Consider the following 17,500-nt stretch of genomic DNA (forward strand, 5'->3'; position numbering starts at 1 on the left):
TGACTCTGGTAAATTTGCTTTACATAGAAAATGTAAATCATTATCAAAGTGATTCATTATATCAAATTTGCCAGTCTGATATTACACACGCAATATTGTATAGTCAAAGCAAATGTGATACAAGTCGATATGTGTTATTAGCATCTATTAACATATTACAATATCTAATTGCGTTATTTCTTTCGAATTTGTTGGCTGCTATCATCATTGTTGTTATTATCCTTATCATCATCATCACCATCAACATCATCATCACCACCATAATAATTATAACCATGACCACCATCATTTTCATCATCATCATCACGACTGCTATTATTATCATCCTCACCATCACCCTTATCACCACCACCGTCACCCCCACCATCATCACCACAACCACCATCACCACCACAACCACCATTCCCACAACCACAACCATCCCCACAACCATCACCACCACCACCACAACCATCCCCACAACCACCATCACAACTATCACCACCACAACCATCATCACCACCACAACCACCATCACCACAACCACCATCACAACTATCACCACCACAACCATCATCACCACCACAACCACCATCACCACAACCATCCCCACAACCACCACCATCAACATCACCACCACAACAATCACCACCTTCATCACCGCAACCATCACTATTATCACCATCACAACCACAACCACCATCCCCACAACCGCCACCCCAACCACAACCATCACCACAACCACCATCACCATCACCACCACAACCAACATCACAACCACCATCACCACAACCAACATCACAACCACCATCACCACAACCAACATCCCCACAACCAACATCACCACAACCATCACCACCACCACCATCCCCACAACCACCACTACCACAACCATCACCACCCCAACCACCATCCCCATCACAACCATCCCCACAACCACAACCACGATCACCACAACAACCACCCCAACCCCAACCATCCCCACCCCAACCATCACAACCACCATCACCACCACCATCATCACCACCATCACAACCACAATCAATACAATACCTTAATCTTACTATTTTACAGAATTCCCTACAAAGTTCTGGTCTGGCACGCGTCTGGGGGGATATTGCTGTGGAAATCACCTCAGTGGCGTCTGCACATTTATCTCCTCTGAGTGTGTCAACTGCACGTGCACTTGCATATCGTGAGTGGCTTTGATAGATTGTTGTGATAGAGGGTTCATTAAAAAAAAAAAATGGGAAGTGGGGGAGATATTGAGAGTGGTGTGGGGAAAGATTGGGATTTTATGACAATATATATATATATATATATATATATATATATATATATATATATATATATATATATGTATGTATATATATACATGCACACACACACACACACACACACACACACACACACATATATATATATATATATATATATATATATATATATATATATATACATATATATACATATATATATATATATACATATATATATACATATATATACATACATATATACATATATATACATACATATATATTTATACATATATATATATATATACACACACATCTAAAACAACAACAATTGACCCAGATAGTTAAAACCTTCCCTTTAACATAGTCTCCACCCTACCCACCCAGAGGCTACACCTACGTAGACGGCTACATCGGGAGGTGTGAGGCTGAAAAGAGTCAAGAATCGTCTTCACCAGCTGTTGAAGGGGATAACAAGCTTCCCTTGGAGGCATGTACGGAGAAGAGTCAGTGCATCGAGGGCTTGGATTGTCTCGACGGCGTTTGCGCTTGTCCTTCGTAAGTCGCTGGGTTAAAATAAGATTTGAAAAATGCTCTTGTCTTTTCTCTCTCTTTCTGTCTCTTTTTCATTCTTTTTTTTTTTCTTTTTTTTCCTTCTTTCTTTCTTTCTCTTTTTTCTTTTTCTCTTTTTTCTATTTCCTTTTTTTTCTTTTTTCTTTTTATTCTTTTTTCTCTGTCTTTCTTTTTCTTTTCTTTTTTTCTTTTTCTCTCTTTGTCGGTTTCTCTCTTTCGCTTTCTCACGTTGTTTTTTATTTCTCTGTATTTCTCTATATCTATTTATTGATCCATCTATATATCAATCTCTATTTTTTTCTCACTTACTCTCTCTTTCTCTCTCTCTCTATCTATCTATCTATCTCTTGCTCTCTCTCCCCCTCTCTCTCTATCTATCTATCTATTTATCTATCTATCTATCTATCACTATCTCTCTCTCTCTCGCTCTCTCTCTCTCTCTCTCTCTCTCTCTCTATATATATATATATATATATATATAATTATATATATATATATATATATATATATATATTCATATATATACATATATATACATATATATATATATATATATATTATATATATATATGTATATATATATATATATATACATATATATATATATATATATATATATATATATATATATATACATATGTATACATATATATATATATATATACATACATATATATATAAATACATATATATTTTTTTTTTTCTCTCTCTTTCTCCACTTCCTTTCACTTTTTCTTTTTCCCTCCCTCTCGCTCACTTATTATTATCATTACTATTATCATCATTGTTATTACTACTTTTGGCATTACTATTGCTATTATAATTATCATTAATCTATCGTTATCATTATTTCTACCTTTCTTATATTGATTGATGGTCTATAGAAATATATTTTGCTCACAATCAACTTATCATGATTCAGTGCATTGTACTTTTGAAATAATTATGAGGATTAACATAATCATTATCCTCATCATCAGCATCATTAGCAGTATTAATATATACATAAATGTGTATATACATACATATATATATATATATATATATATATATATATATATATATATATATTTTATATATGTATGTATATATGTATACATATCCCCCCCCCCCCTCGCCATCTCCACTTTCACTTCTTCCTTCATCTCCTCTTTCTCCACCTCCTTCATCAACCCCTCTTTCACCACCTCAATCCTTTTCCATCCTCTTTCACCTCCACCTCCATCATCACCACCTCCTCCTTCACCTCCTCCATTACCTCTTCCTCCTTCACCACCTTCTCCATCACCACCTCCTCCATCACCTCCTCCTCCTCCTCCTCCTCCATCTGTACCACCTCCTCCATCACCTCCTACTCCTCCTTTACCTCCTCCTTCATCATCACCGCTTCCTCCATCTGTACCTCCTCCTCCATCACCCTCTCCTCCTTCTATTTCACCACCTCCATCACCCTCTCCTTCATCACCTCCTCCTCCTCCTCCTCCTCCTTCTCCTTCTCCATCCTCCTCTTTCACCACTTCCTCTTCCATCACCCTCTCCTCCATCTGTACCTCCTCCTCCATCACCTCCTCCATCACCTCCTTCTCCATCCTCCATCACCCTCTCCTCTTCCTCCATCATCACCTCCTCCTCTTCCTCCATCACCCCCACCTCCATCACCTCTTCCTCCATCATCACCTCCTCCTCCTCCACCCCCACCTCCATCACCTCTTCCTCCATCATCACCTCCTCCTCCTCCACCCTCTCCTCCATCTGTACCTCCTCCTTGACCATCATCACCTCCTCCTTCACCACCTCTTCCTCCATCTGTACCACCTCCTCCATCACCTCCTTCACCACCACCTCTATCATCACCTCCTCCTCCTCCACCTCCTCCTCCATCACCTCCTTACCACCACCTCCATCACCACCACCTCCTCCTCCTCCTCCTCCTTTACCTCCTCCTTCACCATCACCACTTCCTCCATCTGTACCTCCTCCTCCATCACCTCCTCCTTCACCATCCCCACTTCCTCCATCTGTACCTCCTCCTCCATCACCTCCACCTTTACCTCCTCCTCCTCCTCCTTGACCATCACCTCCTCCTCCTCCTCCTCCTCCTCCTCCATCTGTACCACCTCCTCCTTTACCTCCTCCTCCTCCTCCTCAACCTCCTCCTCCTCCATCACCTCCTCCTCCATCACCTCCTCCTCCATCACCTATTACTCCATCTGTACCTCCTCCTTCACCTCTTCCTCCATCATCACCACCACCACCTCCTCCTCCTCCATCACCTCCTCCTTCACCTCTTCCTCCATCACATCCTCCTCCTTCACCATCACCTCCTCCTTCATCTGTACCACCACCTCCATCCTCCTCCACCACCACCTCCTCCATCTGTACCTCCTTCACCACCTCCTCCATCACCCTCTCCTCCATCACCTCCTCCTCCTCCTCCATCACCTCCTCCTCCTTTACCTCCTCCTCCTTCACCTCCTCCTCCTTCACCTCCTCCTCCTTTACCTCCTCCTCCTTCACCTCCTTACCACCACCTCCATCACCCTCTCCTCCATCTGTACCTCCTCCTTAACCATCACCACCTCCATCCTCCTCCTCCACCACCACCACCTCCTCCTCCTCCACCTCCTCCTCCTCCTCCTCCTCCTCCTCCTCCTCCACCTCCTCCTCCTCCACCTCCTCCACCTCCTCCTCCATCACCTCCTCTTCCTCCATCTGTACCACCTCCATCACCCTCTCCTCCATCACCCCCATCACCCTCTCCTCCATCACCCCCATCACCCTCTCCTCCATCTGTACCTCCTCCATCACCTCCTCCTCCTCCTCTTCCTCCATCACCTCCTCCTCCTTTACCTCCTCCTCCTCCACCACCTTCATCACCTCCTACTCCTCCTCCTCCTCCTTTACCTCCTCCATCATCACCTCCTCCATCTGTACCTCCATCACCTCCTCCTCCTTCACCTCCTCCTCCATCACCACCTCCCATCACCACCTCCTCCTTCACCTCCTCCTCCTCCTCCTCCTCCTCCATCTGTACCACCTCCTCCATCACCTCCTCCTCCTCCTCCATCTGTACCTCCTCCTCCTCCATCACCACCTCCCATCACCACCTCCTCCTCCTCCTCCTCCACCTCCTCCTCCTCCTCCTCCACCTCCTCCTCCAGGCCCTGCGAATACCTTCCGGAGAAACTCGTGTGCGACTGCGGTCCTGAGGACACTCCCTGGTGGCCCATAATCATCGGCTTCGCCATCGGGTTCCTGATCGTGTCCTTCTGGGTCCGGGCCATTGCGGATATGATTGACAGGTGAGTCCGGTTTGGGTGCTGTTTGGAATTTTGGGAATTTTGGAAAAAAAAAAAAAAAGGGGGGGGGGAAATAGTTTGGTCTTTTTTTTTTTTTTTTTTTTTTTTTTTTTTTTTTTTTTTTTTTTTTTTTTGGTGGTGTGGTTGGAATTTTGAAAAATAAGAAGAAATGTTTTTTTTTTTTTGGTGGTGTGGTTGGAATTTTGAAAGAAAGAAAGAGATGGTTTGCTTGTTGTTTTTTTGGTGGTGTGTTTGGAATTTTGAAAAAAAAGAGTTTGGTCGTTGTTGTTGTTGTTTTTTTGTGTGTGTGTGGTGTGGTTGGAATTTTGAAAAAGAAGAAGAAATAGTTTGGTTGTTTTTTGTTGGTGTGATTGTAATTTAGAAAAACAAGAAATGGTTTGGTCGTTTTTTGGTGGTGTGATTTGAATTTTGAAGAAAAAAAGAAATGGTTTGGTTGTTTTGTATTATATTTTTTGTGGTGTGATTTGAATTTTGAAGAAAAAAAGAAATGGTTTGGTTGTTTTTTATTATATTTTTTGTGGTGTGATTTGAATTTTGAAGAAAAAAAGAAATGGTTTGGTTGTTTTTTATTATATTTTTTGTGGTGTGATTGGAATTTTGAAGAAAATAAGAAATGGTTTGGTTATTTTTTATTATATTTTTTGTGGTGTGATTGGAATTTTGAAGATTTTTTTTTTCTTTCTTTCTTTTTGTGGTGTGACTGGAATTTTGAAGAAAAAAAATTATTATTTTTTTGTGGTGTGATTGGAATTTTGAGAAAAAATAATGGTCTGGTTGTTTTCTTGTGGTGTGACTGGAATTTTGAAGAAAAAAAATAATGTTTTTTTGTGGTGTGATTGGAATTTTGAAGAAAAAAAAATAATGTTTTTTTTTGTGGTGTGACTGGAATTTTGAAAAAAAAAATGGTTTGGTTGTTTTTTTGGTGGTGTTATTTTTGGTGTCTTGTAGTATGAAATAGTATTTCAACTTGTTTTATGAATACAAAATATAGTAAGTATTTAAGTATATGAATTTATTAAGTAAGTAAACATAATAGATATTATCATTTAGAGAAAGATTATAGTATCAATCTTACTAAAAAAAAAAAAAAAAAAAAAAAAAAAAAAGTAGTAAAGACTTTTATATTGTGGTTACGTGCTGTAATAATGTTAAAAGCTTCCTGTTAAATTAATGATTTCGTGTTTCCAGCATTTGCATTTATGGTCTGTTATGTTACTAATCATTAAGAATAGATTATATATCATCTGGTCACTATAGTCAATATTGTCAAAATGATTAATATGTTTATCTTAACACAAACTAATTAGATAATGCTGAAGTACACTAAACACACTTTCATTTAGATAAGTGGCAGTTCACACACACATCAATTTAAAGAAAAAGTTAAGGGAACCACTTATCTTTTCCTTTCTAAAACTCTCTTTGTCATATGATAATCAGCCTTTGAAATTATCAATAGACAGTTTCCTATAACGAACTTCACTCAAAGAAACATCCTTCGACATCCGAAAGGGTTCTGTTCCTCAAAGACCGATCTATAGAGGTAGTATTATGAGGTGGGATTTATGGGGTATTCCAGAGAGAGAGGGGGGGGAGACAGAGAGAGAGAGAGAGAGAGAGGGAGAGAAGGAGAGAGAGAGAGAGAGAGAGAGAGAAAGAGAGAGTGAGAGAGAGGGAGAGGGAGAGAGAGAGAGGGAGGGGGAGAGAAAGACGTCAGAGGAAAAAGCTAATATAGACTAACAGACATCGACAAAAAAGAGAGAGAGGAGGGAGGGAGGGACAGACGACAGAGGGAGAGAAACAAAGACAGACAGACATCGACAAAGAAAGAGAGAGAGGAGGGAGGGAAGGAGGGAGAGACGACAGTGAACGAGAGGCTAAGACAGACAGACATCGAGAGAGAGAGAGAGAGAGAATGAGAGAGAGGGAGGGGGGAAGGAGAAACGACAGAGGGAGAGAAACAAAGACAGACAGACATCGAGAAAGAGAGAGAGAGAGAGAGAAAAAGAGGGAGGGAGGGAGGGGGAGGAAGAAAAAGACGTCAGAGGAAAAAGCTGAGATAGACTGACAGACATCGACAAAGAAAGAGAGAAGGAGGGAGGGAAGGAGGGAGAGACGACAGTGAAAGAGAGGCTAAGGCAGACAGACATCGAGAAAGAGAGAGAGGGGGGGGCAACAGAGAAAGAAAGGCTAAGACAGACAGACATCGAGAAAGAGAGAGATAGGGGCGGGGAGGCAAGAGAGAAAGAGAGGCTAAGACAGACATCGAGAAAGAGAGATAGAGAGAGAGAGACAATAGAGAAAGAGAGGGTAAGACAGACATCGAGAAAGAGAGATAGAGAGAGAGAGACAATAGAGAAAGAGAGGCTAAGACAGACAGACATCGAGAAAGAGAGAGAGAGGGGGGGGGGGGAGACAATAGAGAAAGAGAGGCTAAGACAGACAGACATCGAGAAAGAGAGATAGAGAGGGGGGGGAGACAACAGAGAAAGAGAGGCTAAGACAAACAGACATCGAGAAAGAGAGAGAGAGAGAGGAAGGGGGGGGGGGGCAACAGAGAAAGAGAGGCTAAGACAGGCAGACATCGAGAAAGAGAGAGAGAGAGAGGAGGAGGGGGGGGAGGCAACAGAGAAAGAGAGGCTAAGACAGACAGACATCGAGAAAGAGAGAGAGAGGGGGGGGGGGGAGGCAACAGAGAAAGAAAGGCTAAGACAGACAGACATCGAGAAAGAGAGAGAGATAGGGGCGGGGAGGCAAGAGAGAAAGAGAGGCTAAGACAGACATCGAGAAAGAGAGATAGAGAGAGAGAGACAATAGAGAAAGAGAGGCTAAGACAGACATCGAGAAAGAGAGATAGAGAGAGAGAGACAATAGAGAAAGAGAGGCTAAGACAGACAGACATCGAGAAAGAGAGAGAGAGAGGGGGGGGGAGAGACAATAGAGAAAGAGAGGCTAAGACAGACAGACATCGAGAAAGAGAGATAGAGAGGGGGGGGAGGCAACAGAGAAAGAGAGGCTAAGACAGACAGACATCGAGAAAAAGAGATAGAGAGAGAGAGGGGGGGAGAGACGACAGAGAAAGAGAGGCTAAGACAGACAGACATCGAGAAAGAGAGAGAGAGAGGGGGGGGGAGAGAGACAACAGAGAAAGAGAGGCTAAGACAGACAGACATCGAGAAAGAGAGAGAGAGCGGGGCGCCGCGGGCTCGTGCTCGTACTCTCACCCTACCGTCGCTCTACGGAGGCATACGACAGGACTGACATCGTTACAGAGAGAGAGAGAGAGGAGAGACTCACGTAGTGACGCGAGGGGGGAGGCAACAGAGAAAGAGAGGCTCAGACCGACAGACCCTCGAGTTCTAGAGATGTCAGGCAGTGAGAGAGCGGCCGCGAGTCGAGCTCAATACGCGAGAAATGGATCGAGGCTAAGACAGCTCTCCGTGTGTGAGTCTACGAGACGATGAGATATGGGGGGGAAAGACGACGAGAGAGAGAGAGAGAGAGAGAGATAGAGAGAGAGAGAGGGGGGGGGGGAGGAGAGAGACAACAGAGAAAGAGAGGCTAAGACAGACAGGCATCGAGAAAGAGAGAGAGAGAGAGGGAGAGGCAACAGAGAAAGAGAGGCTAAGACAGACAGACATCGAGAAAGAGAGAAAGAGAGAGAGGGAGAGGGAGAGGCGACAGTGAAAGAGAGGCTAAGACAGACAAAGAGAGAGAGGGGGGGGAGAGGGGGGGGAAGAGGCGACAGAGAAGGAGGCTAAGACAGACAGACATCGAAAAAGAGAGAGAGAGAGGAGGGGGGGAAGAGGCAACAGAGAAAGAGGCTAAGACAGACAGGCATCGGGAAAGAGAGAGAGGGGGGGGGGGGAGAAAGAGAGAGAGAGAGACAGACAGACAGACAGAGAGATACAGACTGACAGACAGATATCGAGAAAGAGACAGAGAGAGAAGGCACAACGTCCAACCCCCATGTCAATATGCCAAATCAAAACATCCATGACATTTAACTTTTGAAATAAAAATAGATCTAATCACGTGATTGCTTATCTGCTTGTATCCTCAGGAAATGTGTATATGTATATTAATTTTCATGATATTTCTACATTGTAAAGTTGGTAAATATGTCACGTTGAAATGCCTTGGGGATGTTCTTAGATTTCAGTGTTCTAGGATAGAATATATAATATATATATATATATATATTATATATATATATATATATATATATATATATATATATATATATTCTTTTTTCTGGTAGGTTTTAAATATTAGTGACCTAGGGTTGGTGTGTGTGTGTGTGTGTGTGTGTCTGTCTGTGTCTGTGTGTGTGTGTCTGTGTGTCTGTGTGTGTGTGTGTGTCTGTGTGTGTCTGTCTGTGTGTGTGTGAGAGAGAGAGAGTGTGTGTGTGTGTGTCTGTGTGTGTGAGTGAGTGAGTGTGTGCGCGTGTGTGTGTCTGTGTGTGTTGTTGTTGTTCGTTTTATTCTTTCAAAATTAATGATTTTTTGGATAATATGTTTGGACTAACTATATTGGATTCCCTATAATCTATATTTAGCATACCAGTTGCCTATTCTAGATTCCCTGATACCTATTTTGGTTTCCTTGTTGGCCATTCTAGATTAACTCATACCTTTTTTAGATTATTAGTTAGTGATTTTGGATTCCCAATAACATATTTTTGGATTACCTGTTACCTTTTCTGGATTACCTGTTACCTTTTCTAGATTACATGTTACCTTTTCTAGATTAACTGTTACCTTTTCTGGATTACCTGTTACCTTTTCTAGATTACATGTTACCTTTTCTAGATTAACTGTTACCTTTTCTGGATTACCTGTTACCTTTTCTAGATTAACTGTTACCTTTTCTGGATTACCTGTTACCTTTTCTGGATTACCTGTTATCTTTTTTTATAACTTGTTATCTTATTGAATTACCTTTTACCATTTTCATTACCTTTTGCCTTTTTTTGAAATACCTGTTATCTTTTTGGGATTAACTGATACCATGCTTTTGGATTACCTGTTACCTTTTTTTCTTGATTACCTGTTACCTTTTTGGGGGTTACCTTTTACCTATCCTTGGATTAACTGTACCATTTTTGGGATAACCTGTTGCCTATTTCGGATTCCAGTTGCCTATTTTGTATTTCCTGTTGCTTATTTTGGATTACCTGTTACATTTATGGAATTACCTGTCACATCTATCGAATTACCTGCCCCATTTATCGAATTATCTGTTACCTCCTTTGGATTACCTGTCACATTTATCGAATTACCTGTTACCTCCTCTTGATTACCTGTCACATTTATCGAATTACCTGTTACCTCCTCTTGATTACCTGTCACATTTATCGAATTACCTGTTACCTCCTCTTGATTACCTGTCACATTTATCGAATTACCTGTTACCTCCTTTGGATTACCTGTCCTATTTATCGAATTACCTGTTACCTCCTTTGGATTACTTGTCCTATTTATCGAATTACCTGTTACCTCCTCTTGATTACCTGTCACATTTATCGAATTACCTGTTACCTCCTCTTGATTACCTGTCACATTTATCGAATTACCTGTTACCTCCTCTTGATTACCTGTCACATTTATCGAATTACCTGTTACCTCCTCTTGATTACCTGTCATATTTATCAAATTACCTGTTACCTCCTTTGGATTACCTGTCCTATTTATCGAATTACCTGTTACCTCCTTTGGATTACCTGTCCTATTTATCGAATTACCTGTCACATCTATCGAATTACCTGCCCCATTTATCGAATTATCTGTTACCTCCTTTGGATTACCTGTCCTATTTATCGAATTACCTGTTACCTCCTTTGGATTACCTGTCACATTTATCAAATTACCTGTTACCTCCTTTTATATTACCAATAGACATCACACACACACACACACACATACACGTATGTTAATTAATCCGTCAGATATCATATAAGAATACCCAGCTGAAGATGTCCCTCTTCTTGCAGACACAAGAAACGCCGTAATAACAAGGTGTCTCAGATGACGAGGTCCGTTTCTAGGATATCCACACTAGGCGCTGCTTATGGCACAGATCACGTGACCTTCCAGCCACTGGCGAAGAATTACGCCCACCCACCTCGTCAGGCTGTGGCGCCCACGTCCCCTCTTAGGCCGGCCTTTGGGTAAAGAAAATTAGATTTTTTTTATTTTTTTTTTTATGGTTTGTAGTTCATGTTTTTCTATATTTAGTTCTTTGCTTGCGAGCTTTATGGTTTGTTTAGATATTTTTTTAAGAGATTTATTCATTTGTTTCGGTAGATTGTTTATTGTTTGACAGCACAACGTTATCACCTTTGATAATATATTCCATAACGTATTTTATGAACGCACGTAATCATCACATTTGGTAATCTAATCCCCTAGGGAAATATATACCTCACATTTATATACAACCTCCATAATTGACATAACATAGTAAAGCACAAGATCCAACCCATTAGAAGTAATAGAACACCAAAAAAAAAAAAAAAAAAAAAAAAAAAAAAAAAAAATATATATATATATATATATATATATATATATATATATATATATATATATTTCTAAATTCCCCCAACCACAATAACTAATGACCTCTGAAGACTCACTTCTTCACACAGCGACAACGAAAGAACGACAATAGTCACCGTAGAAAAAGTAGAGTCACCTACAGCACGTTCACTGGTTCTCAGCGAGATTCTCACCGCATCGCCAAAGAACACGCCAGCACAGGGTTGAATTTATATATATATATATATATATATATATATATATATATATATATATATATATATATATATATATATATTTTTTTTTTTTTTTTTTTTTTTTTTTTTTTTTTTTTTTTTTTTTTTTTTTCTTTTTTTTTTTGCTTCGCGCTTGCATGTCTCTTTTTTATTTATTATTATTATTTTTTTGTCACATGCATGTAATTTGCAACAACGAAGCACTGTGTATATGAGCACTGCAGATCTTAATTAATGGTTCTTGTAATCATATTTGATGGTTCTCATTATGATAGTCAACATTTTTTTTTTTTTTTTTTTTTTTGTCTTTATGGCTAACGGTTCTTGTTATCACAATGAACGTTATTTGTTATCATATTTTAAAAATCTTGTTGTCAAAATCGAAATAGAGCAAATAAACAATAATCAATTTTACCACTTTAGGGATCGCTTTAAAGTGAAAAACTCGAAGAATACTTTCACTTTGACTTCATTTCCATAGATACAAACCTTTCCTTTACACCGACCGAAGGAGCGTTTATTGCATGCAATGGAAAAGCAACGTATGGATAGATAATGAACGCCCTGGGATTGTCTAGGGAGTTCCAAAGACCCTTATTAAATTCCGACATTTGGAAATATGGGCCTATAGCAAGAAGGCTTCTTTTTCCCCGATCTCCGCGTAATTCATGACGTGATATGAAACGATAGATAGTCTGGTTAAACTTTATTTCTTAGAGTTTTAAGATTTGATTTTGATGTTTTACACTGGAGGGGATACGGTATTTCTCATTATACTTTCCAGATATATATTGTAGCCATATCTGCAGCAATTTTTTTTTTTTTTTTTTTTTTTTTTTTTTTTTGATTCACCATAGCGTAAACCTTGAGACTACATAAACTACTATCCTTTGGCTACCGAAAAGACAGAATTCTTAGCGGCAGACGACCTAAAACAACACCAGACAACAAACATGCAAATTAAGCATCTGAAACTTAAAAGAATCGATTTCATTGAGGCTATGAAAATGAAAAAAAAAATCAATAAGATAATTGATGCTACATCCTCGAAGATCGTTTTGTATTGTTGTTTTTAATCAAATACGCTTATGAGACTCATTTTCTGTATTGTTGTTTTTGTTGTTTTTTAATCAAATACGCTTATGAGACTAATTATCTGAAGGGAAGCGAGAGATTGGAGAGACAGATAGGTAAATAATCAACACCATCATAGACGATTCAACATGTCTATTCACTTCAAAATACCAGCACTTCAAAACGACAAAAGAATTTCATTCCAGACGCCATGTTTACCTTGTGGGATGACTTATTCTCACTCATATAACGACATATCTCCCCATTATCTTTACAAATGAAGAATCCTTGTTTCTAATTTGGTGATAATTGTTAAATCTGGTTACAGTTTTCTCTTAATACGTAGTCAGTGATATTATACGAAAAAGATGAAAAAAAATGAAGCTGAGAAGCCTTGTAATGCAACATTCTTGATGGTATCCATCTTTTAGAGATATATACAGCATCGTAAGACACATTTAATTATATTTCTTCTTCTTCTTCTTCTTTTCTTTTCTCTTTTTTTTCCCCTTTTTTTCCTTTTTTTTTCTTCTTCTTCTTCTTCTTTTCTTTCCTTTTTTTATCTCTCTTTTTTTCTTTCTTTCTTTCTTTCTTTTTCTTTTCTTTTCTTTTCTTTTTTTTAAAGATCTCTTCAAGATGTATATTTCATTAAAATAAGTATCAGGGGATTAAATATATACCATGGCGAGGGATTCATACTGGTTGATATGATCAAAGTGATTGAAAGAGATGATGTAATGTGAAATCCCGTAAACCTAGTGTATCATAATACATATATATTATTGTAATAACTCTACGGATTCTTTATCAAAACTACATATAATTTAAAAGAAAATTGGCCTTTTTCTATCACTAGAATATTCCTTTTTCAACATTTCAACAATAGGATATATAATTATATTCTAACAATAACATTTTAACAGTAGCAATTTTTTTTTTTTTTTTAATAGTAGCATTACAATTTCTATTTTAGCCAAATATTTTCTCGATTTTTAGATGTTAGATTAACCTCTCGTATTTGCCTACCAAAAAGCTGGAAGATTACAGTAGTTTCTTATATAGCGATTAAAGTTATACAAACTTCACAAAAACTTCATAACTTCATTAGAGGATTAGTCACTGTATAACTAATTCTTGCGTGTGTATATGATGTATATAACTTATATATAATTGTTATTCAAGACGAAAGCGTGAGAAAATATATAGGGTAAGCTATTTGTTAGTGACTCTCTTGTCCTCTGGTTAGAGTTAGGCTGACTGCATTTACAGTCACGTTTTTAAAAGTGTTTTCTAATAAGATACTTTGAGATGAAACCTTTTGTATTTCCAAAGGACTTCTTAGTGTGAATACGCAATTTCCTAATATCAGTGATTTTATAATCGTGTTAATACCATTATATGTATATATATATATATATATATGTATATATATATATATATATATATATATATATATATATATATATATATATATTATATATATATATATATGTATATATATATATATATATATATATATATATGTATATATATATATGTATATATATATGTATATATATATGTATATATGTATATATATATATATATATATATATATATATATATATATATATATATATAAAGTCTTTATATCCCTATTATGAACCAACCAGATGTATGTTTTGGCAAAATTGTTGCCAAAGAAATTATTTTGTGTTGCTGTTTCAACATACAACATAGCTGGTCCAACATGGTCCACATCACCCAAAAGCAATGGTTCTCAAACATCGAAGCTTTGTATCAACAACCACATACCCTTTGCAATTTTTACTAGTATTGCTGTGTAAACTTGTAGAATTATATATCGAGTGACATAAACAAGATGAAACTCCAAGGACTAAATAAGTGTAAGAATTTCCTCCAAAGTAGATATGTATATAAGCTTATGTCTAAGAGATGTTGGTTCCACTACCTAGACTCCCCCCCCCCCCTCCCCACCCCCGCCCACCTTAACCTCCCGTTTTGATTACGTAACTATCATACTCCCCATGACTCAGCACATCTATTATAGATCAGAGGCGTTTTAATCTAAACTGCATTATAATATCTAACAAACATCTATGAAGACCATAGATTATAGATCCTCAATGCTCGCGAAAAAATAAATGGATCTAGATAAGGATTTTCTAGGTATCGCTCTACTAGTTTCTCCCAAAGAGCGTCTTTAGTCCTGGCTAAAAGGGCGATAATTCTTAACTTATATATGGTTCTCTTAGTTAGGCAAGACTCATGGAACCACAACTTATCTAAGCTGGAGCGTAAATGACACGATATGTAGTTGGTCTTTTATAGTTTTTAGTGGTTAGTTGTTTTTTCAGGGAAAATATCTCCAGATAGTAACTTGCTGATAAAAAGTTGTTGATATACGAGGTATTTTGTGGTATCTATCGGACGAGTAAAATGAGGGTTTAGATAAGTGAAAATATAAACTACTTAGATTTTTTTCGGAAATTATGTTAAATTTGATGTATCATATGAAGCATTGTTGATACTTAATGCTTCATGAATTTCAAAGTTAGCTCTCTGGCAGTTGTAGGGACTTACAAACAAATGATATTAAACAGAAATTTTATTGAATTTGATGTATCATATGAAGTTGAGACTTAATGCTTCATGAATCGTTTAATGTATTATTTCTTATTTATACTAAGAAAAGTTACAGGGACTTAGAAACAAAATAATATTAAACGGTTATAGAAAATATTGACTGTAATTATGATTAACTTAACTTATTCGCGATAAATTCCAAGTTAAAATCAAATTGAAATAACTCCATGTCAGCAGAAAGAGCAAACAAATATATTCGTAAACAGCCTTCACCAAAATACCTTCACAATGCTAAAGAAAATATTTATTTCCAGCCATACATTCTTCATGTATAAGTGCACTATACATGGCTAAGCTTCTACTAACCCAAGTGCACTTATTCTTTAAGCCAAAGTGTAACTCCACGAAGTTACATAATAGGAAAATAAATAATTGACAATCCTGAACAAGTTCCAGATATTACCGAATGTCATGGGAATTGCCTTAAGATTATCATAATACCAACAACAACCTATATATTATCTATAATTCACGTAGTTTTGAATAATACTTTCATCTGTTGTTCATTATAGCTGGTAACATTACTGTAATATATTTATAGCGTGAATAACTGATAACAAATAGATGAGGAAGGGAGAAACAGCCTTAAGCTTTTACAAAATAGTCTTCTGGTATTCTGTGTGAGCTGTATATATAAATTTTGTTATCTATTCAAATGTATAGTAATGTGGTATATTGTTTGTTACGCTGTTGGTGTAACATTTGTTATGTGATGTTAGTGTTTAGAGAATAATAAAATTAATAACCCCAGTTTTCTACAACCCTGTTTGACGTCCACACACACACACACACACACACACACATACACACACACACATATATATATATATGTATATATATATATATATATATATATATATATATATATATATATATATATATATATATATATATATATATATATATATATATATATATATATATATATCCTCGGTGTGATACCAAAAATAGTTATGATAACGATTTTTTTTTTCAAAATTAAAATCTATGAATAAGAGAGATAGAGATAATATGTCATTAACGACAGCCATAAAGATAATAAAAAATACAGGTAATTAGATATAAAATGACGCAATAAAAACTACAACAATGATAATCATTAGAATAAATATTACAAGGATGAAATGATACTAATATTATTGATAATAATGATATTGACAATAAAAATATCGTTAAAGATAATGATAATTGCTAATTATGCGTAAGATAGTTGAAATAATACTAATAATGATAATGATAACATTAATAATGATGATACTAATGATTCCTACTACCAAGTAAAGATGCCAATGATATGAAAGATAATAATAATGATAAAAATGATAATCACAGTAATAGAGAAACGGTTATCAAGAATAATTATGATAACAGAAATGTATAAGGAATAACGATAATGAACAATATAGATACAATTAATGATATTGAAATGCTAAGAGCAACAGTAATAATGACAATGATAATAGTTTTAATAAGAACACCGGAAATGGTAATGGTATTAAATACAATCAAGATAAAATTATATTGATAAGAGTATTGGTAATTAGAATGATAGGACAGACCGACATATATATATATATATATATATATATATATATATATATATATATATATATATACATACAGTATAGTATATATATATATAAAGAGACAGACAGATAGAGAGACAGACAGATAGAGAGAAAGAGAGAGACAGATAGAAAGAGAGGGAGAGAGAGAGAAACAGAGATAAAGAGAGAGAGAGATAGTAAAGATAGTAAACATATCAAAATGTAGTTATGTTTATTATTGACCTAATATCATTATCATCACTACTAATTTCACAATCATGATATCTAACATTACTATCATGTTCATCATTACTATTGATATCATTATCG

General features: G+C 37.0%; 1 protein-coding gene across 1 annotated transcript in view; it reads left to right on the top strand.

Annotated features, from left to right (window-relative positions):
- Positions 1-17,500, top strand: part of LOC122253239 (uncharacterized) — a 21,120-nt gene that overhangs the window by 2,506 nt on the left and 1,114 nt on the right. The window contains exons 3-6 of the mRNA XM_086534318.1: positions 1,054-1,174; positions 1,626-1,796; positions 4,973-5,113; positions 11,124-11,300. Of these exons, the coding sequence (XP_086390444.1) occupies positions 1,054-1,174; positions 1,626-1,796; positions 4,973-5,113; positions 11,124-11,300 (610 nt within the window). The remainder of the gene's footprint in view (positions 1-1,053; positions 1,175-1,625; positions 1,797-4,972; positions 5,114-11,123; positions 11,301-17,500) is intronic.

The sequence above is a fragment of the Penaeus japonicus genome, unplaced genomic scaffold, assembly GCF_977035675.1.
Source record: "Penaeus japonicus unplaced genomic scaffold, GWHDUDI00000001_assembly GWHDUDI00000041, whole genome shotgun sequence".
In the NCBI taxonomy this organism is placed as follows: domain Eukaryota; kingdom Metazoa; phylum Arthropoda; class Malacostraca; order Decapoda; family Penaeidae; genus Penaeus; species Penaeus japonicus.